General features: G+C 45.5%; 1 protein-coding gene, 1 long non-coding RNA gene and 1 other non-coding gene across 5 annotated transcripts in view; 1 reads left to right on the forward strand and 2 right to left on the reverse strand.

The window, feature by feature from the left end:
- Nucleotides 1-6,389: 6,389 nt before the first annotated feature.
- SHISA6 (shisa family member 6) overlaps nucleotides 6,390-24,081 on the reverse strand; it is a 222,315-nt gene continuing 204,623 nt past the window's right edge. For 2 of the 3 annotated variants that reach the window (XM_025141681.2, XM_025141680.2), the window contains 2 exons: nucleotides 21,544-21,696; nucleotides 6,390-12,599 (listed from right to left, as the gene is read on the reverse strand). In XM_025141681.2, coding sequence (XP_024997449.1) covers nucleotides 12,049-12,599; nucleotides 21,544-21,696 — 704 coding nt within the window. In that variant the 3' untranslated portion in view covers nucleotides 6,390-12,048. The remainder of the gene's footprint in view (nucleotides 12,600-21,543; nucleotides 21,697-24,081) is intronic. The other variant, XM_015295241.3, reaches the window with a different exon arrangement.
- On the reverse strand, nucleotides 12,368-12,443 carry MIR12231 (microRNA mir-12231). Its single transcript, NR_161986.1, has one exon. It is a non-coding gene; the product is annotated as a microRNA mir-12231 (primary transcript).
- Nucleotides 17,120-22,606, forward strand: LOC124417290. Its single transcript, XR_006931720.1, has 2 exons — nucleotides 17,120-17,175; nucleotides 20,603-22,606. It is a non-coding gene; the product is annotated as an uncharacterized LOC124417290 (long non-coding RNA).

The raw sequence follows: 24,081 nt of genomic DNA on the forward strand, positions 1-24,081 counted from the left end.
GAGCTGAGCAGCGGTTTAAGCCATTCAGAATATCAGGAAAAAAATGCTTAGAAGTGAACACTGGGTTTATTTCAGAAGTGTTCCTATTCTGACCATCAGCAGGTCTAAAGGGCAGCTCTACCAAAACCAAAATCATATCCTACTCAAAATATTAAAACAAATGTGAATAGTATGTGTGAAGCCAGTAGTGAATGTGCCTTCAGCCCTGACCAAAGACACATGTGAGCACAACACAACACATTAGCACCAGCCCACCTGCCTCAGCTTGTCCTTATTAGAGAGTTACAGGATCCTAAGAATCCTAAATGAATCTTAATAATAATAATGGGCTTCAAAGGAGATGGAGAAGAGCAGCCACGTATCAATGATGGAGGTTATAACAGGAAGGCTTCTTGCAGAAGATATCATAATTGACAGCACAGTAATTGGAACTGCACAATGGTTTATTGATAGGACAGCTTCTGGGTAAGTGATGTGGATTTTTTGTTATAATTAGATTGTGTTTTGCAGCAGAGGTAGCCCAGGCTTTAAAACTACCTCAGTGCCTTTGGGTCAGTGCTTTTTGGCCTCGTGTTCCGTGTGTCTGTGTCAGCATAGCAGATGGGGCAGGTGGGAGATATGATGCTGGCTGCTCAGCATTTCCTAGCAAGCTTTACTCAGGGTGGCATTTTTCAGGAAAGATTCAACATCAAACTGAAAAAATCCTGGAAAAATTTGGCTGAAAGCTATTCAAAAGAGTTTAAAAATGTAAACATTGAGTATGGGAGGTAACAGGGACAGGGAAGGAGCGCTGTCCAAATTACAGCTCCAGAGCCACAGATTCTCTGTTCTTACACAGAAAACACACCTACATTCACATGACTTTATATGCCTGTATAATGTAAACACAGCTTCCTATTGCTCAGGAAGCCCGGCTCTGTGTGTACTGTGTGTTATTCCATGGGGCTGGTTAGATCAGGGATCCAGAAATGAGCAGGGGTTTCCTATCAGTCCTGTGCCTCCACAGAACCACTGCTGAGCCTATACAACACAGTGGAAGGAAAACTTTGCACCTGCAGCTTCTGAACTTGCTTGGCTTACAGGGAAAAGTAAGAAGTGTGTTCACACTGGGACAGGAGAGGGACTGGGAGGAGCTGATGGGTATCTATGCTGGGAGATGACGTGAAAGATAGAGGAGGAGTGAAAGATGAATCTGGGATGGTATTTTACTGAGTATTTGTTGAAAAGAACAAAACTGAGGTGATTCATGACTGCATGAGATGTCCTCACACCAAATGCAAAGTCAAACTCTACATCAATTAGTAAACGCCAACACAAAAACAGCTGTGCAGTCCATTATGTACTGCAGATGCCATTTTTCATGTGGCTCCATCTCATACCCTGCACAGAACAGAAATTCTCTATAGGCGGGTGCTAAAGAGACACTGCTGCCTGCAGAGCCTCAAATTTGGACGAAGTTTTGAACAGGAAGTGGGAAACTGCTCCTGGCTGATGGAGGTGTTCGTGGGCAGTGTTGCTGGAGGCTGCCTGGAAATTTGGGGTCTGCATCTCCATGTAGTGCCATGCTTAAAAGACAGCACTGATTTTGGGCCTCATTTTCTGAATGAGATGGCCTTCAGTTTGCAGGAATTCATAAATTGAACTGAGGTTCTTCCTTTAAGTCCCAAATATGCTGTATGTTTGGGAAGATGTAAACCTTCCCAAATTGGTTCACTTTATAAACCTGGCCCTGACAGTGCACCAACACATTACTGTTCCCTTTCCTGGAAAGGAGTCTTTCCTTTTCCAGTGGAGGATGTGAAATGTGGGCAATGAAAAAGGCATGCTCTCTCAGGACCAGGACTAGAAATGTGTCTTGTCTGCTGTGAGCACCAGGCTGCTGAGTGAGCAAGGAGAGACAACAAGAGATGACGTTTACTCCAATAGAGAGTACTATTCAGGGCAGCAGTGAAATTAAGTGGCACAGGATCTGGGCAATAGAATCAGAAAATCACCAAGGTTGGAAAAGACCTCCAAGGAAAAGTTTCCTTGGTTCCTCCAAGGAAAAGACCTACATACCACCACCATTTCCCACTAAACCATGTCCTTCAGTACAACATCTAAATGTTTCTTGAACACCTCCAGGGATGGTTACTCCACTGCCTCCCTGGTGGTGCCATTCCAGTGTCTGGCCACTCTTTTGAAGAAGAAATTCTTCCTAATATCCAACCTGAACCTCCTGGCACAACTTAAGTTTGTTCTCTTTCACCAGTGAACTTCTTTCCAGACATTCTATGACTGGCAGTGGAAGTGCCACCTCCAGATCAGCACACAGGTGAAGTCACTTAGAAGGGGTAGGTAACTGAAGGTTTGAAGGAATTTTGATGGAAGAGGTGTGGCAGGTGAAGTAGCAGAAAGATTTCCTTGATAGGGAATACTCTGGGATCTACAGGGCCCAAATAAAGAATTTGCTGCCTGGAGTACTTTGCCAGAGGGATCTTGAACAGTGCAGTTGGTGTTCACTTTTTGAATAAATCAGAATTTGATGCCTCAATCCAAAATAATCCCTGTATGAGAAGGCTTGGAAGGCAGCTGGGTAAGGCATCTATTTTATCTTGCACTAATAGATAAAACTTGCAGCTATTCAGCTACTTTCAGCAGGGACAGATGAATGTTGGTCTGGAAGGACTGAGATAGCTCCTGAGCTTTCCTGCAGCCAAACAGTTTTGATCACCGCAGGCATCTCTGTCCAACATAAAACTCTACAAAATCTCTGAGCAGATCCAGCTCCAAAGGAGTTCTGAGACAGCAGACTGGCACTAAATCTTCTGAAAGACAATGAAGTCATTGCTGAGGTTATTCCTACCTTGATGCAATCTTGTGCCAAGCAAGGAGAGACACTGAGAAGGTGAATGAAAATGATTCTTCCGCTCCTACAGCAAACGTGAGTAGTTACTGCAGGGCTGAGGTGTGCTGCTGCTTTGGCAGATGCTGAGCTCAGTTAGCAGCCTGAAGTCCAAGTTAAAATAAACTCAGAGCACTTCCCAAAGCTTAAGGCTGAAGGGAAGAGCTGGCATTTTGACAGGGAGGGAGATGGGGCACAGGGTCGTATTCCCAGTCTGCTCCTGACTCACTGCGTGACTGGGGTGAGTCACTTCTGAAGGTCTCTCCTTCTGATGTCCTCTTTGCTCTGCAGGGAATGACAGTGCTCCTGGAGGCACTTGCAAAGCTCCATTCATTATTAAATGCCTGTAAGTGTGCTAGTGCCTGGGAGGAAGGGCCCTGTGGAAACAGAGCCCTCCTTCATGGGCAGAAAACACATCCGTGTTTGAAGTGAGCTTCAGCTCACGGAAGAGCTCAACAAATTGTGGGTTTTGCCTATGAAAATAGCTGAGAGAAAGGTGATATTTTCTTCAAAGTATTACTGAAGCAATAAGGCTTAGCACTAGCAACCACACTGCATTTATTACAACAAGAGATATCGCTCATCTAGTCTGAATGTTTTATAATCCACAACTGTACCCTGTTCCCAACCAAAGAAATGGGGTTTGCTGAAGCAGACTTGCTTTTCAGAAGGGAAACCACTCAGCTGTTGGAATTGTCTATACTCCAAAGCTTCACTTTTTGTGGATAATTTGTTTCAGCAACAGCACCTCTGGCTTCAGGTTTCACCAGCTGGTTCTTCTGATGCTGGATTAAAGAGCTCTTTAATACCCTTCATTTCCACTTCCTGCAGGTGCTTGCACCTCTTAGCCTCTTGCTATGAACTAAAATGCTGAGCTTTGTAAAAACCTCACTGAAGAGCCTTTCCCCTACTCAGCTGTGGGTTGGACTACATCTCCATCTCTGTCTGCCTCAGAAGTCCTGCTCCAGTTCCTGGAGGTCTGGTTTCCTTTATTGCATTATGGCATTTTTTGTTCAGAAGGACCCGGAGTACCCTTGGCTCAGAACTTTCCTCTTTTGTTGCTCTTTGCTTGCAAAACCCTCTCTGTTTCCTGTAACTTCTAGGAGCAACAATTTCATTTCTGATTGCCAAGCTTGGTGTTGAAAAGCATGTGGTCTTATGCTAAGCTCTGCAACAGCGCTTCACAGGCAAAACCCACTGAAACCTACAAATTGAGATCTGCTGCTGCACCCCTTTAACATCAGCTTTCTCAATAACATGCAGTGATAAAAGCTTAATCGGGTTCTCAAATGGCATGTGATTCCAATACTGTAGAAAGGGCTAAGCTCACTGTGTCTTTGACAGATCAAATTTTAGTAACATTAGAGAATGAATTCAAGTTTGTTTGACAAGATCTGTTTTCCCTAAATGAATGCTGTCAGGTGTTAATTATCCTGAAGTCCTTTAATTCTTAATTATGTTTCAATGTCTTTCCAAAGCAACTGAGACCAGGGCTAATGCTTAGGTTTGGGAAGCAGTCACACTTGCGGGGCTGGAGCTAGGGACAGTGGGACAGCTGCTGGGAAGATGACACCTATGGGCTGGCCACCTCTCTCACTTGGACTCTTGTCCTCCTTCTGATTTCAGCAGCATTTCTGGATTTTCCCCTTCAAGAAGTGGACGGAGCCCTGACCCTTTTGCCTTGTGGATCTTATCTTTCCCATAGGGAAGGGCTGCTGCTTCGCTATGGAGTTTTACTCCCCCTGCATCCCTGTGCCAGCAGCCATGTGAGGAGGAAGCACCAGGACCTTGCTGTGAGAGTGACCCATGACCAAGCTGTCTCCATCAAAGAAAAGAGACAGTTTGGCTAAATCCAGTTCCTCAGGTGAGTCCATACTCATGCCATCATACCCATCCACCAAAAAGACCTTTTGTTTGGTGGCTCCCCTGCTGATTGCTGGCCTTTCTCTTCCTGTGTTCTGCCTCAGACCTCACTGTGGACCTCTACTGTGTGATGGGGACCATTTCTCCCTGCCCCATGGGACAGATCTGCCATAACAGCTCTCTGTGCTGGAGAGTGCTCCCATGGAGAGAAGGTTGGTCTTCACCACCCAACTTCACCCAGGCAACATGGGAATAGAATGAGCCTAAGCTCTTCACCACAGTACTGAACTCAGTTATTACTGGAACTGGAAGCAGCAGGATTTATTGCTTTTTGAGGTAAGAATTGGCTCCGGCTTCATCTCAGTCATCATTGGCTCTCAGCACAATAAATCCTGCTGTTCTCTTCAATGCCTTTTATGGGAAGTGGAGAAATTAGCTAATTCCCCATTGCTCCCTCCCCACTTATTAGTGCTACAAAGGATTGGGTAATTATGAATAGAACCGCCAGGCAAAATGAAACTTTGCCATTAAAAATGCTTTTTAATTAACTCTGCTGGGTTCATGTGTTTCTTAGGAACTGCTGATTATTCCTTGTTGACTTTGAGCTCTGCTTCTAGGGCGATAGAAGACCCCAAGCACCAACTCAGCCAGAGGGGTAGGAAAAGGCACATCTTCCCCCCGGACCTGCCCTGGAAAATGATTATCTTCTCTTGGTGGCAGTGGGGTGTTGCATCTCAGAACTTTGTTAATCTATTTAAACTGAGCAGCAAAAGAAACAGAAAATGACAAGGAAAGACAGAAGAGGGTCTTGGTGTGTGAGGGAAGGTGATGTGATCACCTCTGCATCAAGGAGGTGGAGGGGAAGGATCTCCAGAACACAATACTCTTCCAGAGCTCCGTGCCTCAGCCCGTGTAAGCCGTGGGTTTGCAGAGGAGAGACAAGGGCAGAGAGGGATGGGGGACAGAGATGTGACATCAGATGAGGAGAGTTTCTCCCAGTGCCCAGCACCATGGGGACTGGCTGCCAGAAGCTCTGTGCTGGGAGGGGAGCACCTGCCCTCCGTTGTCCTGTCCCCACAGTGTACTCTGAAAGCCTTCTGATGCCTCAACAGTGTTCATTTCCAGAAATTCTTCCCAATTACCAACAATCACATTTTTGTAATGCAAGCAAATTTGCATAATGCTGAAAGCAAATTAATATGAACATCAAAATACAAATTTTGATATTGCCTCCACTAAAAAAAAAAAAAAAAGAGAGAAATACTCTTCCACTTTCATCCTTGATGGTAGTGGTGAGAGATGCTTAGTGAGGAACATGCTCTGGCTTCACTGGCACTGCTCACATCTCAGATGAGTGATGAGGAAATTCCTGCATGTGCAGTCCTACCAGCAGCAAAAGCCAAGCCCCTGCCCTATGGGGCATTTCACGAGTTATGGCTTTGCAGAGCAAGGCTTTCTAGATGGAGAGTGAATCATGGCTTGCCAATGTAAAATTAAAGGAGGCTAATTTAGAAATAAAACCTTATAGGCTAGCATGACAGAATTTTACAGCATATAGTAAGGTCTCACTTCTTCCCCTTGCCATTTTCTGGCATGATGATGAAATGCAATAAATAAATACATAAAAATAATGACTCTTCCAGACCTTGTAGCTTTCATTTTAATAGATGCTATTTAAGTACACACAGAAATATAGATATCTACCTTTCAAACGCTGGTTACAAAGGTTGGGAAGGCTGCCAGGAAAATGGCCTTTTATTTTTCCCCAATAGATATCAAAAGGAAACAATTTATATGTTGAAATTGCCTTTATTTTTGAATCCATAAATATTTGTTACTGACAAAAGTGGAAAAATCCTTAAGACTAAATTTTACTAAACTGATAATATTTTTGTTTACAGTACATACAGAATGTGCTTTTACGGGTAAGTATAACAACAAGAATAATACAGAGAAAAACAGTCAAATACTGGTCATCTTGAAGCCTCTTTAATGGTTAACCAAGAGTCTGTGCAAAGTTATAGATACAAATGTACTTCCTCTTCAGTACTACTGTATAATAAACATGGAATCCATAAACTGGGCTAAAGCACAAAAATATCCACTTAACCCCTCTTAGGAAATATTGTCCCCCAAACTAAAAATATTACAGTAAGAAGTTGTCTTTCTCAGAGCCAAGAAATTCTTGCTACAAAAATGCCTAACAGATTTACAGACAGAAGGTTGGGAGTGGATACGAAGCACATGGGCAGAGGGTGGGGATGGGGCAACACGCGTCTCCTCCGGCCGAGACCTCCTGGACATCACAGGTCATGGTGGAGACACGACACGTTGCCTTGCTCGCTGCTGAGATTCCATTTCCAGATTTATTCCGACATGCTCATGTCATCGGTCCGACTCTCTCCTCACCCCCGGAAGGTGAAGTGTAGGTTGGTTTTCCCAAGTGGGATCTGGGCTCGTTGAGGGCACCTCCTTGGCAGCCTTGAGCCAGTTAGGAGAGGCTGTGAGCAGCACCTTCCACCATCTGCTCACAGGCACGCAACACACGAACGACCATTCTCTAAGAAGCAACCCCAGCACAGGCTTATTGCTAGCAACACTTTGTAGGAAAAATATTTCAGCCTCCTGCTCACATATTCCCCCTACTAACTTCTTACTCGACTGAAATACACTTGAACATGAAATCTGTATATGTTAAATATATTTCAGCTGAGGTTGAAACAAAACAAAGCTACTTCTCCATCACATGAACTGCAGATGGCAAATTGTTAACAAACTAGAATGCTTACTTCAAATACAATTATGGTTACCCTGTTTCATGGTGATTTTGTTTGATGTGGAGGAAGAAGATGAAGAAATCTTCCCGGCTATTAGGACCTACACTTCTCTTACAAAAACTCGATGCCAGGCTCTTGCAGACTTCTGGTGAGAAAGCTTCTGGTAGACAAAAGCACAGAAATACGCATGCTCGAAGCCCAGATTTATGGGATTAGCACTGCAGCCAGCCAGGTTAGCAGAACATAAATCTAGGCCAGGAAAGAAGGGCTTATTTCTGCATAACTTTTTCTCCCACCCACCCCATCCCCAAGAAAGAGAATATCGTTTATAAAAGGAACATTAAAACACCGAAAAATATTTTGTTTTTCCTTAAAATGCAATTCACTGTCATTAGAAGTCTTCCGTGACAAAATTTCTGTTCCGTATGGTCATCTGCACGGTTCATTAAAAACAGTTTTCCACATTTCTGTGATTCTGTGATTTCAAAGAGTGGGTCAATACATCTTTGAAGCTTAGATTGATACAGGGTCAATTAGAACTTTACGACTGCATTTTACAGTATGTACGTGTATATGTGTGTTTATGAGTAGACCCATAAACATACATGTATCAGTATCAATGAGATATTTGTATGTAATTATATAAAACCCAGTGCAGCTCACTATTAAGTGTCACTGCTTGGGGAATGCAAATAATTACCAGTTTGTAGGAAAGAATATAAACCTTTCTACATCACCCTCCCCCAGTCCCTGCACATGCACGCTTGGAACTGGATGCTCCACAGATGTGTTTTCACCTGTGAGTTGGAGAGAAAGACAGATCAATTCTTCAGAGTATATTAGATTAATCAAGGCAGATCATATTTTACTGTACAGAGGAATGTGACTGCTTACTGCTTTTGTCCTGAGTGCAGAATGAAATGGGGACTCAGACAAGAGGAGAAAGCAGAAAAGTCACAGTGCAGGTAACAGCGTTCCTCAGAGCTGCTGCCTGCTGGTGGGACCATGACCAGAAGGAAAGCAGTGTGAAGTCTGGGGGGCTGCATCCCCCTACCCCAGCACTCTCATTCTGGACAGACTGGATTGCAACACATCAGACACGATGTGGCAGGACAGTGGTGACAAACAACAGTAATAAAAATGTTTTTTCTCTTCTACAGTGTCTGTTGTGAGAGGGTCTCAAAGCACTTCAAAGACATTATGTTATGAACCCTCATAATGCCTCCATGGAATAGGAAAGTGTTGCTATTATCATTGTGTGTTGACCACAGAAAACAGAAATGCTGGGGACAAGATGGTGTACCATGACTCCCAGTCTTGGACCAAGTGCCATTTTGGTGACAAACTCTCAGAAGGAATAAAATCATGTAAGAACACCTGTATGTGCTGAATTGCCACTACTCCAGCTACCAACCCATTCCAACACACAGTGCAAACCAAGGGAACGCACAGTGCCCAGAAGAAGTTGCAGCCATTTGGGCCTTGGTGCCTTCTGAAAGAAATGGGCTGAAAATTGTCTGTGGTAGTGGCAGTCTCAGGGGAAATTTGGCCTAGAAAGGCTGTTAGATGGTTCTGATGGGACACATCTGCTTCAAACTGTTGTGTGGGTGGAAGAGGTGAGGAGACGGGGACAAGATTTCTTTGGAGGATTATTGACAAGTTAGCAGAAGGCCTGTGATGTTGGTCAGTCAGAATAAGAGAAGGCTCTGAGGTCAAAAGGCCTGGGGCACAGCATAGCATGGGCTACTTGTGTGGAAAGCTTCCGTATCTGCATCTGGTCCAGCAGCTTTTAGTTGACAAACTGAACACTTAGACAAAGATGAGAGCTTGGGACAAACAGCTAAGGAGATAGAAACAGTGTTGACCTACCCATAGCCTCACACGGTCGCCTCTGCTCCTCCAGCTCTGCCACCTCAGCTCCTGCAGACTTTGGGGTGGACTCTCCTCTCCCACAGTGTTCACATCTCTCTGCTTGCAGAGGGGAAGGTCCTGGCTTTGTCTGGGACAAAAATGAGTGGAAGAGCCCTGGAAACTTAGCAGGGACTGCCTCCCTGTCAGTCATGTGCATTTCTCTTCAAATCAGTCACAAACTTCTGGCTGCAAGGAAGTAAGTCAGCAAGGCCAATGTTTGCACAGTGATGTGCACCCTGTGAAGAAATATCCCATGACTGAACTGAGGAGCTTGGAGGTAGTCAGGGGAGAGGAGTGTCCATCAAAGCAAAGGGTCAGAAGATGAGGTGTGAGCCTTTTCTCACTTGTCCCTCCCACACCACTGAACTTCCACCCTGATCCATGCACAGTTCTGTTTTGCCCAAGGCTGCATGGTAATGGCCACTTAGATCACATAGGCTCTTATTTGTTCCTTTCCAGCTCAGTTTCCGTCAAACAAAGCCCCAGTACTTCTCTCAGATGGAGTCTATTCTAAACACAGTCTCCATCAGCTGAGGAAGAAAGCCCATGAACTAAGGAGCAGTAACCCCAGCGTGGTCGGGGAAAGAGAAGGGCCTTGGCTCCCTTTTGAAAACTATCACAGTGAAAGCCAACATGGCCACCCCACTGAAGCCTATTTCTGAAGTCACCTGGAATAGACAGCATGCTCCTCCTGCCTGTCCTGCACCAGAAGAACCAGGTGCTGCATCACGAGCCCCTGCACAAGACTCAAGCTCACAACCTACAATCAATGTATGCAGTATTGAGCTGGGAACATCATTAAGGCCAGGAGGCGGGAGGTATTTGTGGGGAGGAGGAGAAGAGAGCTAATTTAGACAGTTTGCTGAAGAACAAGTAGAAAATGAATCAGGGTGAGGATGTGAGAGAGATGTGCCATATGGAAATGCGTTTACAATCTAAAGTCATCCTTCTACCCCAAGGAGGGATGATGCCTGTCCTTTGGATTGGTGCATGGGTGTGTGCATGTGCTGGGGCTCTGAGTTCACAGCATGGACAGGAATTGCTGGGTAGTGCCCAGCACCACTGCAGCTACAGCACTGGGGCTGGGGTCTTCGGAACCGGAGACCCCTTCCTGGCCAAAGAAGGTTCTAGTGTGAGTTGGTTCCGCAGGATTTCAAAGGAGCACAAATAAAAGGAAAACAAATAATAATAATAAAAAAGGAACGACAAAAAAATCCAGAGCAGATCCCAATCTGTGTAGAAAGCCAGAGATAAAACCCTCACAAATTCTGGGCCCACGAGTCTATTCTTAAAAGAATTTACAAATATACATTATCTAATTACCGTTATATCAGATATACAACATGCCCGTTTATTATAATTATGCTGGATATATAATTTATATGCATGAAATGGAACTGTCTGCATGGTTAGAACTGGGACTCAGTGGAATTGGAATTTGGAAGGTTTCTTTTTGGGCCATTATATGGTGAGACAGCCATGGAAAATTAACAACTTGCTTTTCTGTAGACAGGCACTCTCAGCTTTGAGCTTCTGCTAAGGTCTGGAAAGAGATTTGCTACATACAGAGTTCTAGGTTGCAACTAAAAGAAAGAAACATGTTGGGAAACGGGAATTGGGCTGGTGGAAAATGCTATCAGGAAAAAAGACTCCTGGGGTGACGTTCAGATGAAACCCACGGTAGCCTTTCCTGGCAGGGGTGTTGGTGGAGTCAGCACTGCCCCCAGCACAGGTCGGCAGGGTGAAGCTGAACAAATTCTGGCACTAGAGCCTCAGCAGTGGCTAGAAGCTGGAGGAGAGATAGGCTGTTCCTCCTTCCTATTTACATGTTGGAGACAGTAAGATACTAGAATGAGTGGAGAAGGGGTCTAACAAGCATTTCAGTATATTTGTGCTTATTGAACACATCAACCCCACTACTTCCTACACTGAGAGAGCAGGCGATTTGTAGGCACTAGTATATTTTTATCTTATGAGTATATTTAATATAAACTAAATCTTTATTTCTCAGCCAGGCTATTCTTGTCCCTAGATCTGCCAGTCCCTTAGGAAAGTCTGCCCTTGAATTTGTTCCAAGGGTGAGGAAGAACAGATGGATGGGTGCTGGCTGGTACTGAGTGGTCTGGAGGTGATCCCCAGCTGCCAGAAGCTGACCTACTTGCTACTGAAAGGTCAACTGTGAGGACTGACATGAGGGATGAGAACAGGGCCCCTTCCTGCCAGGATGGAGCGCTGCATTTCCTCCTCCCTGTCAAGGGCTGCATGAGACTGGTTCTGCTTGTAGCAATTGAGAAGTCTTAAATTGATAAAAATAATCAGAGAATGTAGGTGAGCCCTTGGAAGGAGCCATCTACTTACTATGGCTTTCTTTGACAGAAACTGATGCACGTCAGGAAGTTTCCTCCATTATCCCTCACTATTTTCAGTTTGGTTGGGTTCTTCTTATGTAATCGATGTAGAAGGCGGCTTTAAAAACAACGTGGATGGGACTGTCAGAGAAATCTTTTCAGACACTGAGTTATTAGAGGTTATCTTGGCCTATAAGGCCACTGCAGTACGGGGTGCTGTGGCCACCCCAGTCCTTAATGAATATCTACAATGCTCGAGGTCATATCAAACAGTCACCTCTGTTTTGCTCGCTGTGCGGTAGTGGTGGTGGTGTCCTGGAATATAATGCAGTTGTTCTACCGTGTTGTGCCGTCGGGAGGCGAACGCTTGGCGCTTGGCGGATGTTGGGTTCATCCCTAAGGTATTGTACAAGTTATTTGAGGCACTAGGATGGGAGTGCATTTTTGTCATCCTGTAGCGATCCAAGACAGGTGTTGAAACAAAGACGTCTGTGTGTGACAATGCCCGCGACATGGACTGCTCGGGGTATCCCGACCGCTCCGGGGAGAGCAGAGGGTCCTGGGAGTGGAGACGCTCCGCAGACAGAAGCTGTTCATCTGAGAGGATCCGTTCATAGGACATGCTAAACTCCTCAGGCATGATCCTCTCAGGGGACAGCACCCTGTCCTGGGACATGGCCCTGATGGGACGGCGGGGCCTGTCCCTGTGGTTGGTCTGTTGAGACATTTTGATGACGTTGATGGGGAGCGTGCCCCGGGCTGCCAGGTCAGGCAGGTGTCTCCTCCTCATGTAGTACTCATCAGCCTCTTTGTCAGCTGTGGGAAAAGAAAGGGAATGGTTAGAAATGTTAGAGTGCTGTCCCACAGGGTGAGAATGGGCGGCGTGTTTCACACAGCCATGCAGAAGCCTCCCAGTAAGACCTGAGGGCTGTCTACTAGCAGCTGGCCCTGGGCATGGACATCCATGTCCGGATGCTGCCTGTTGGAGGGACACCAGCCCCACGTGAGTTACATGGCCATGGGTTTATCAGCAATAATTGTGTGCAGACAGGTGTAATTCCCTTTGTGACGCATCACACCTTCTTGCACAACAGACACAACAGACTCTGTGTGCTGCTGAGTCCAGAATGTGGTATCACACAATTCACAGAAACAGCAAGTTATGGAGCAGTGATCCAACATCACCTTCACAATGCACTTACAAAGAAAGCATAGAGAAAGCAGGGTGAGGCAGGCAATTTTCCCATTTGGGGAAACTCATACCTCTGGCCTCAGATACGGATGTGCTGTGAAAGCCCTAAGCTACCTCAAAACATTGTTAATTCTTGAATATTTGTAAGTGTGCTTACAGAGTGTCTCTGGTGGGTATGGGATGTTCGCTCTGAGATGTTGAATCATAAGCCTGAGGTTTTATTTTCCAGTGTTTCTACACACTGCTTGATATTGTGGAGTTTATCTCATGGAAAGTTGCTTGCTCAGTTTGCTTCTTCTCTGCCTTAAATGATCTCTTTGTTGCAGAGTCCTTTTTGGATTTCAAACAAATGCTTCAGCCTCAGGGAGGATTTTACCTGCTGCAGATGCATCCCAGCATACTACTTAAATCCCAGAGCAGATGGAATGACCTGATTCAAACAACTTGTGGTTTGAAGATGAAGGAAAAACTCAGCTTTCTGGTAAAACACTTTGATGTTCATATGCCTTATGCTAGGAGAGTAGGACTACCTAGCTGGAAGGAGGATCATCAATCTTTGGGTTTCAACACAGCACAGCTTGTGGACCATCATGATGTGCCTGCACCTGCAGGTGTAAAGCATGGAGCACGAGTCCCTTATCAGAAATATATTGTCATTAAATGGAAGTTCCCAAAAGTGTTTCCATGGGCTGGGGGGGGTGGAGGTGCGTCTAGAGCTCAACACTAAGAATCTTTATGTCTTTCTCCTCCATTTCCTTTTCTGAGATGTTTTCTTGATGTGTTCCATCTTTCCTGGCTCATCTGTGGCTCCAGAAGACTCAGAGTGAGATTCATCCCAGACACATGGCAAGCAGCCTTCATCTCCATGGAGAAGACAACAGAACATCCCCTGGTGTGCAGGAAGTGTCTTCCTCATTCAAAAACAAAGTGAAATTCTCCACCTTACAGAGAGAACAAGGTCTCTTGCAACTGATCTGATGGGAGCAGCCTGGTGCAGGGACCACAGAGTTGAGAACATACGCATAACCCAATATGCACTTATCATCTCTAGCCAAGTGCTGATGGACATCATCTCCTATATGCCACTCCTAGGGCCTGCCATAAAATTCCTTTGCAAAATCTTTTGTCTATAAGACGCATATGATAAAGATTGTAAGAAAAGGAAGGCCTTTCATTTTCCTAGCTGCAGTATTTCACTCTGCTGATACAGATGATCTTAGATGGGAAAGTATATGATGGTGGAAGAGCAAAAATGCACATGTAGAGTTTCTGAGGATGTTCAAGTGATAAAAATCACAAAGATCTGATTCAGAACAGTTAGGCAATCATGAAGCGGATGAAGTAGATGATCCTCTAGTGGGACAGCATCGTGTTCTGGGACATGGCCCTCATATTATGGTGGGGCCTATACCCTTGTCTTCCAATGCTTGTAGTCTGCGTAGACATTCAATATATGTAGCAGTTAAGCAGAAACTTGGTGAGATGTACTTAAGCAGAAACTGTTTATTCTGACACAGACATAAATCTGTAGTTTTTACACAACAGATCAGCTGAGGAATTGGCTGGCTGTCCCATGAGGCATAGTGTTAGCTGAGGAAATGTCAGTGCTTTATGATACTTAATTGGGTGCTGACAGCATCCCAGAAGTTTGTTCACAAGAGAGCATTTAAAAGTAGTGCCTTGGGCTCTTCAGGAAGAACTCATGATGCTGCAAGCAGCCTGTGCTGGGTGACCTCACTCACTGATTTCCTCCTCTCCCACCTGCTCAGTGCTCTTTGATACCCCCTGGATGTTGTTCCTCATGTTCCCGCAAACAGTCCACACAACCCAGTGGGTCCATGAGGAAGATGGCTGGTCCTTCTTCATCCAAAAATGCAAGCTGAGAATGCATGTGCTGAAATGCACGCCCTGTTAGCACCACCACTACTGCTGAGCTCTTCTTAACAGCCCACACTCTGCCAGGGCATGAGGATTACCCAGAGCTCTCCTCTGTTGGCATGCTCACTGTGGACAGGATTTGCTCAGCAGAGTGTATATTATAGAAATGCGTCCTTTTTTTTTTTTGGTAATGAAAAACTTCTAGGAAGAATCTTGTTGCAAATGTCAGAGAGAAGCTCCCCTGGCATCCAACCCTTGTGCCTTTAAAACCACCTTTGAGGAAGCCTGGGAAGAACTAGGGAATTTTGATACGGCCACAGTTATGTTAGATATTTGTATTCTATCCTGTGGCCATAGATAGACTTGCACACACTTAGTGTGCATGGACTTGATAATGATGTTGGTTGGTTGCAGAATAGGAGCTGAGCAATTAGCACTCTGGCACTTGGCCTCTGCTCTGGATGAGAGAATTGCTGCTGGATTTGCCCAAGTGACTCTAAATAGATGTAATTAAAGCACAGAACATCCCAAATGGAGATGTGCTTGGATGCTCACACCTGGCCACGGTAATTGCCAGAGGAGCTAAACCAGCTTAAGTGAGGTTTGCAGTGGTTTGAGCCTCCTAGTGAGGCAGCAGAATCAGCTGATTAAAAGTGGCTCAAAGTTGCTCCTTGCTAATTTAGATGAGCAATGCAGCACGGTCTACACTCCAAAAAGTTTTGCTAATTAGAAACATTAAAAATAGCCTTTCATTAAAAATACCCCATCTGCACTGTTTTAAGAGATGGAAGATGGAAGTCTGCATGGCCTTTTGCTGGCAGTTGCTAACCCATTCAGGTCCTGGTTTCACTTTAAAGGTGTTCCTAAGCTCATATAAGCTGCCTCCTCCTTTGCTGCTGAGAGACAAAGGTAGATGTTGGCACAGCCATTCCAGGAACATTTTCAGGTGTGGTCAAACTTCACATCTCCTTCTCAAATGAATCAAAACTGTAAACCATCGACAACATCCTGGTTTAATTAGGCAGCAGGCAGACTTAGAACAGGCTGCTGACTCTGGAAGGTGATGTCAGTTGAGTGTTACTGGAGCAGCGATGGAGGACATAGCTCCATGAGAGGCCAAGAATCACACCAGTGCCGTTGTGTAAGGGGAAGCTCTACAGCAGTGTTTCCATACCAGAGAAGAACAGTGAAACAAACATGGCTTCAGGCTTCAGAGCTTCAAGGCTCCAAGTGCATCACCAAGTGCTGGTGGTGCTGGAACTGCTGATGTGTGGTCACTTTTGTTTGCTAAAACTGAAACTGCAGAATCAAAGAATGGTTTGAGTTGGAAGGGACCCTTCACGGCCACCTGGTTCAGCTCCCTGCAGTGAGCAGGGACAGCTACAGCTTGATCAGATCTCAGAGCTCTGTCCATCCTGACCAGGGAAGGGTCACCCACCACCTCCCTGGGCATATCCATGTGCCCAGTACCTGAAATCTTCCAATGTGTTTCATCCCATCCTCACTGCATCAGCAAGTTCACAGGGATAACGAGACACTGATACTGCTACTCCTTATTGTTTTATTGATGTTCATGTGATAACTGGCATTTTTAATTTTAGCCAAAATAAAACTGCAGCTGAATAGGTTTCTCCCTTATAGATGTGCTTAAAATTCAAAAAGGTGTCCTGAGTGGATTTCTAAAGGCCAGAAATGATGAGCAGACAGGAGGAAATCACTGGTCTATTGATTAATGGAGATCTCTCTTTTTTAAAAATGAAAAGCCAGTCTCATGTTTATGGGGCTTCACTCATGTTTTTCAAATGCTCAGCAGTAAAATTAGGGGAAATCATATTTTTCTGGATAATTTCTTTTTCTTTTCTTCCCATTCATTCGCCTCCCCAATGTTCCTGGAACATTGGCAGGACTTGTCTCCCCAGACATCCAGAGTGCTGACTGCTTTAGGACAAGCTGACCTGCACAGGAGATTTTTGTTTCTCTCATTTGCAGGGAGAGCCCCAAATGAACGTTTCCTCACATCTCACCTCAGCCTGCCTAAGTGAGAAAAAGCCAATGCAGGAAGGCTGAGCACAGGTCCTGCAATGCTGTAATTAGAGTGTATGGGAACTGTTGAATCACAGCCTGAACCTCTGATTGACCACCTGAGGTGAGCGCTGAGTCAGCCACAGGGGCACAGGTGATGGCAATTTCACCCGAGTGACCGGAAGCCAGGAGCCAGGCTGCACCCCTCCTGGACCCCATTTAAGGGCTGACTCCCAAGGAAGAAGGTTCTCTATCTGGAGATTGTTCCTTTTGGAGTCCTTCTGTGAGCCCAGGATATGGGTAAGCTCTTTATTTTATTACTCCTTCATAAACACGATAATCTCTCTGATCCTATATCTATTTCCTTTACAGTCTGTATACCTGTTTGCCATACATAGAGAAATGAGGTGCATTGGTGTGTTTCTGAGGAAAGAGAGTGGAAAAGCAAAGGATGATTTTTCTCCCCATGGTTGTAAGTTAGTATGATTAAAACATATGCACGTTCATCTGTATGTAAGGTCATCAGAGCAATTTATTTGCTTTTCTTTCTCAGCAGTTCCAGTGCGTTCCCTTGTTGGCCTTGTCTTTCCTTTCTCAATTGGCTTTAACATTTTCAAGCTGCCAAGTCATTTGTGATGATCCTTCAGCCAATACCAAGTGGTTTAATATGCCTGAAAATATTAGCTTCCTTTCGGACTGACCTTTCTCACTCAGCTGGGAGCAGCAGTTCCCTGGGGGTCTGGACAGGGCAGAATTAACACAGATGCTCTTGCTCAGCTGTGTGTTTCTACACTCTGCTTACTGCTGCTCTTCCCCTGCACAAGCCCAGCATCAAAAAGTGGCTTGTTATCCAGCAATGGGTTTGATAGTTTGCCAGAGGAATTTAGGGGTCAGTGAGAGACTGGCACCTTGATATGGCAGAGATGGCTGTCCTTCATTGCTGATTACAAAGATGCCTGGATGAAACAGAGGCTAGATCCCTGATGGCTGAAGTAGGGTAGGATCTGACCATATCCCCACTGAGCTCTGTCTCCTCATCTTTAGCAAGGTGATAGTAAATGGCATTTATTTGTAGTTATTTAGTTCAGATGCCTTTCACTAGTGGTGAAAACAAGTGATGTTTAACCTGAAGAAACCCAAACCATTAGCTGACACACAGATTCAGTATCTAATGCCTTTTGTTTTTCTCAAATAGAAAGACAGTATTTGTAACTGACCTTTTCACAGCATTTTTGTTTTTAACGATGGCAGGGAGTTCATTAGAAACAACTAATTTTGTATATGAAAACCTGAAATACAACAATTCATTTGCAAAGCCCCAGGTTTTCTGTTGTCTGTAGCTCCTTTATATGGAATAAGAAAATGATTTTGCTGGCTTTGTTAAAGGGGAGGTCTGAATTCCTGTTTTCCTTCTGACTCTGGAGAAGACTGGCTGTAAGAATGGGATTCATTGATCCTTCTTCTCTGAGAGAGCGGTCAGGTGCTGGAATGGGCTGCCCAGGGAGGTGGTGGAGTCACCATCCTTGGAGGTGTTCAAGGAATGTTTAGATGATGTACTGAGAGACATGGTTTAGTGGGGAAATACTGGTGGTAGGTGGATAGTTGGAAAAGACCTCCAAGATCACCCAGTCCAACCTTGGTGATTCTATGATTCTAAAGGTGCAATGCATACACAAGCCCAGTGGTAGCGTGGGGTGATTAGCACTTTTAGAGCTGAAACTAATTATGTAGTTACCTAAACATACAGTGTCAGTAATTGGTTTGGCATTTATCAGCCACTTTTCATGGGGATGCAAACTATACCTAGATCTGCCAGTGATGGCCAAATAGCTAGTGTTTTCCTTGTAGGATGCAAGAATTTCCTTCTAGGGCCAATGCTGCTGAAGTGGTAAGAGTGTGGATGAACCCCACATATCTTCCACAGCCAATGACCAGAGTAACTCTCATTCCTAGACTGATGTCAACTTCCAGGTGTCCCCTGAATGGGGACAGGAACAATGGCTGCCCAGTGGGGCAGGAATGGCTCACTGGTGAAGCTGCTGAGAAGGGCTGAGGGGTCCTGGTTGACAGAAAACGAGAGCCAGCAGTGTGCGCTTGGAGCCTGAAAGGTCAACAGTATCCTGGGTTCCATCAGAACAGGGGCAGCCAGCAGGGCAAAGAGGGGATTGTCCCTTTCTACTCTGCCCTTGTGAGGCCCCATGTGGAGTACTGCATCCAACTCTGGGGACCTCAACACAGGAAAGATGTGGAGATTTTGGAGAGGGTCCAGAGGAGGGCCACGAAGACGCTCAGAGGGCTGGAGCATCTCTCCTATGAAGACAGGCTGAAGGAACTGGGCTTCCTCAGTCTGGAGAGAAGGCTGTGGTGAGACATCATGGCCTTCCACTATTTGAAGAGTTTAGAAATATGAGGGAAATCAACTTTTTACATGGGTAGATAGTGATAGGACAAGGGGGAATGGTTTTAAATTAAAGGAAGGGAGATTTAGATTAGACATCAGGGAAAGTTTTTAACAGAGAGTGGTGAGGTGCTGGAACAGCTGTCCAGAGGTTGTGGATGCCCCATCCCTGGAGGTGTTCAAGGCCAGGTTGGATGGAGCCCTGGGCAATCTGATCTAGTACATGATCTAGCCGTTGGCAATCCTGCCTGTGGGGAGGAAACGGGGGTTGGAACTTAATGATCATTGAGGTCCCTTCCAACCCAAGTCATTCTATGAAGAGGAAGGCTGACCCCATGGATCAGACATCTGGTAAGGTAATGACCAGTGTGTGGAGGGAGTTGCTTGGTCAGAATGAATTTATATTCAGTGTGAGCTGGATAAGCACTTCAGGAGTAGATACAGAAAAGAGTAAAGTTCTGATGTACATTTCCAGATGCTGGCTGTGGAAGATGGGGGAGGTTCAGTTAGTGTGTGTTTGTTTTTTAAAGTTTCAGTGAGATGCATCAATATCCTTAGCAGGAAGCTCAAGGTGTTTTCAGTGAGCATCTATGCTCAATGTATAAAATGATAGATGAATCTCAGGCTGCAAGAGGTCTGGACCATCTCCTTCATCACAATAAGAGCCCCAGTAAGAGTCATTGGTGCAATTCCTGGTGGATGCTTCCCTAACTGTTTCCAGAAATGTCAGGACAGACATCTCCCAGCCTCTGAGCTGGAAGTACTTATCCCAGGTAATCCTGAGCATTGGAAATCAATTAGAAATGAAAGAGCAATTCGGGGGCTATCCTCAGTTGGCTATTTTTACACTATTTCATCTGAAAAATGAAAATAAATCATCACCTTGAAATGAGGACATTTTAAAGCAGTTATGTTTCAATGTCATGATTTCAAGGGTTTCCCAATATTGAACAATATCATCAAAGCTACTGAAGAACATGGACAACTAATCACAGGGATGCAGGGAAGGGAAAATGCTTCTGGTTAGGAGAGTGACTCCGAATGTTATCAGGAAGAAAAGTCACGTACATGGCAGTATCCAGTCCCTAAATACCTTATCTCTGCTCTACAACATGGTTAAGCACATGCTTACTTTCCAGCATGTCAAATATACTTGCCTAAATGTTAAACACGTATTTAAATTCTGCAGTGAAGTGCCAAGGAGTGGGCTGAGATTTTTATGTGCTGCATTTCTGTTGCATTTTCTCTTCTGGAAAATCCTCTGCATGAGGATGTGCTATGGACAGTCCAAGGGCTTCTCTGCCACTTCATTTTGTACGTCTCTCTTAGCAGGCTAAATTGGGAATGCAGATTTTATACAGACCAAGGAAGTAGCATCTGCTCATTGTCCTGATCTGCTTTCAGTGAAGCTATTGCAAATATAGACCCTGAAGTTATTTTTCCAACTGAGGCAGCATGAATACCTGGCTGCACTCAGAAGATGTCCATGTAAACACACTACAGATTTGACATCTCAGTCTGGAGAGAGCACTTTTCATCACAAATATCACTTATTTCTAAATCTCCCTGACACTGAAGAGATTTCCATGTGAATATTCGCCATCAGGAGCAGCGATGTGCTGGAGCATTGCAGGAAAGTTGACAGAACAATGCAATATGTATAACAGCAAGAAAGAGTAGATACTAACTGGCATGAACAGATCAGAGAGCAACACATAAAGACATCAGCAATGCACCAAAGACCAGTGTATGATGCTGGTCAAGACCATGGAGCATGGTGGACTGCAGCACTGCTGAGGACAGGCAGATGTGCTCCTACTGAAATGGAGGTTCCCAGCCAATTCAGCAGCTTTTTATCAGCCTGGGTTTGTCATCTGGTTCCAGCTGCTCCTGCAGATGGTGAGATATCTGCCCTGGGTGCACGGGGCTGAGCTGGGCTGCTCTGAGCAGTCAGCTTGGCTCATGTTGGCTCCGGCAGAAAGCAAAAAAGGATTCTCAGATGACTCTATCAGGAGCAGAGAGAGGCGGAGCAGGGGGAGGCAGCACAGGACGGAGGTCAGTAAGCAAATAACCACATGTGCTCTCACAGTAATGAAGTGGCTCTTTCTCTCTAATCTTCCTTGATGGGAAGCGACAGCCAGGAGAATCATTACTGGAGATGCCAACTTGGGCAGTACAACAACAGAGGGAAGATTATTGCCTTAACGTTGTGCCCACTGTGACTTACAAGCAAATGAGATACAAAGGAAATGAAATGAGCTGACACCTACTTAGTCTCTTCAGAGAAGAATATTTACTTGGGTTTGTCTTGACGGCAGACTCGTAGGATGGTGGGAGGTGAGAGAGGTTCTGGAAGGACCGGGAGAAGGACAGATCGTAAGGTTCGGTGGCAGAAGTAAGGATGTTGTTCATCCGTGGCTTGTCTGCAAAGAAGAAAAAAAGAAAAAGACATGTCCAGAGCATGCATCAAAACAAGCTGAGAGGGGTGAACTGTTCCCATGGTGCTGGACAGGGAGAAGTGCTGTAACTGAGCCATCCTCAGCGACAGCTCCTGGACAGGAACTGGCTCCAGCAGGTTGGAATAAAATGGATTATGTGGCTTTGCTTCCTTGTCCACAGTGATCATGGAGACAGGCAAACTGCTGCCTTGAAAGCCTCCAGACAGACCAACCAAGGGGTCTGGTGGAGTGAAAGTCAGCTCACTTACCGTGGAGGTCTCCATCATGGTGTGGTGGACTGACCCCATTGCATCCTGCACAAGTTCATGCACCATCACCTACCTTTACCCCTGCAAGATACTTTTCCCATCACCATAGCCATTGAAATGTGTCTGTGAGTTCATTTTAATAATCACATTGCTCTTTCATCATGCCAGAACTCAGGTCACTGCTCCAAACCTGGAAGCTCCCATACAAAACCCCAGTCCATGGCCCAAGTATTCTGGTGGGCTCTGGGGGTGGCCATCCATCCCCTGCTTGTGGTGAAGCATGAAATGCAGTTGTGCAGTTCACATCTGGCTGCTGTCAGAAGATGAAGAAGGCTTGGAGGGGTTCCTGAGGCACAGAAGCAGGGCTGGAGGATGCTGCCCTCTGCTTGTCTTCACTTTGCTGGTCACTAAAGGGGCCCCTGGTCAGCTTAAAACTTCCTCTGCTAGGATGCTAATGCTGAGGGTGCTGTCAATAAAGATTAGCACTGAGCTGGGATGTTAGAAGTCAAGTCCAGGCAATCTGCAGAGTTTGCTTTGTAACTGAAATCACATCCATTTGCCACAAGCTGGATGGAAAATGGTCTTTCATCTCTTCAGTTAAGGGACAGAGGCCTGCTCAATTTGACTCCCTGGTGTTCGAGTACTAAAATAGAGATAAGAGTATTGAAAATAGCAAGGACTGCAATTGTTGGGAGCAAAGCTAGAGCAGGCTACAGGGTCATGGAAAGGGGATCTGCAGGGGCTTGCATCAGTGTTGGAATACGTTAGCTGGGTCAAAAGGCCAAGGAGCTGGACACCTGTGGTGTGATCTGACAGGGAAATCAGAGGGCAAAATGTTCTGATGCAGCTGAGGAGCAGCAGAATGCCTAGATTCACCCTTCCCTGTCATGCAGCCCTCCAAAGGGTACTCATGAAGGGCAATGCAATGTAAGCTCAGCACTCGTTCATGTGCCTTTAGACTCTCATAGACCCCCCTCTGGTCTATGGACTGCTGTGAGCTAAGTCACAGCTTCTGCCCAAAACTGGAGCAAATGCGCCAGCCCTGTGCAATGCCCAAACATTTTCCAGCTTCTCTCATCTCCCAGAAAAAAATGAAATGACAATTACCCAAGTGGAGTGCAGGTATTTCAGCAGATATTTTCTAGGCTTGATTCCCAAATTCAGCAGTTTCAGTCAGACAACCTCCTCCCCTGCTGTGTGGGTTTTGCATGGAGTCCTGCTTGCATTGGAGAACAGATATTTTCTCAGAGCACTCACATTTTGCAAACTTCCTTGGTGTTCCCTGTTGCCTAAGAATGAGTGCAGTGGTTCCCATGTGTGTGGGGAAGCAGAGCTGCCTCCACAACCTTCCTCCCACTGTGACTCCTGATAGATATTTTAAAACTTCTGTCCCCTATCCCTTGCATGCTTCTCAGCCAAGGAGAGGCTGACGGTCCTGTCTTCCTGCAGAAGGCTGCTCAGGGCTTCCCAAAGCCAGCATCCTCAGAGTGCTCCTCTGCAGCTCCCATGGGGCTCCAGAGGCACTTGAGCCATGTGGGCTATGCCAGAGCATCTGTGACATACACAGAGGGTTGGAAGAACTGATGTGGGACCTATGAGAGACGTGGTGCCCCCCGTGCTTAGGTACTTGAATGACAACCACCATGTCAAACAAACCCCAAACTCATTCCTTCCTGCCCCTGTTGTCACTGACTCCATGCACTCCTCCACACAAGGAAGCCTCCTGCAGAGCATCATACTGGGGCATTCTTCCTCAGTATCTATCTGTGGGGTTTTGACTGTGAGTAGAGGAGTGGCTTTTTCCCACCTGACCCAGCACAGGGCACCACATCCTGTATGGGGAGCACAAAAAGGTGAGGGGTAAGGAGATGTCTCTGCCATGGCACTTATCAAGCACATGCATGCTCACTTCTGGGCTCAACAGCTGGCAGCCAGCGACAGCCACCTGAACAAAAAGGAAAAGCCCAGTTCTCTGCCAGAGCATCATTTTGATCCTCATTCTGAGAAAATACAAGGCACTTTCCAACAGAATTTAGCAAAGGCAAAAATTTCCTCTTTACAATGCAATAACCGCCTTGGTTAATAAAAGCTTCTTCCCTCC

This window comes from Gallus gallus, chromosome 18 (assembly GCF_016699485.2).
Source record: "Gallus gallus isolate bGalGal1 chromosome 18, bGalGal1.mat.broiler.GRCg7b, whole genome shotgun sequence".
NCBI classification, from domain to species: domain Eukaryota; kingdom Metazoa; phylum Chordata; class Aves; order Galliformes; family Phasianidae; genus Gallus; species Gallus gallus.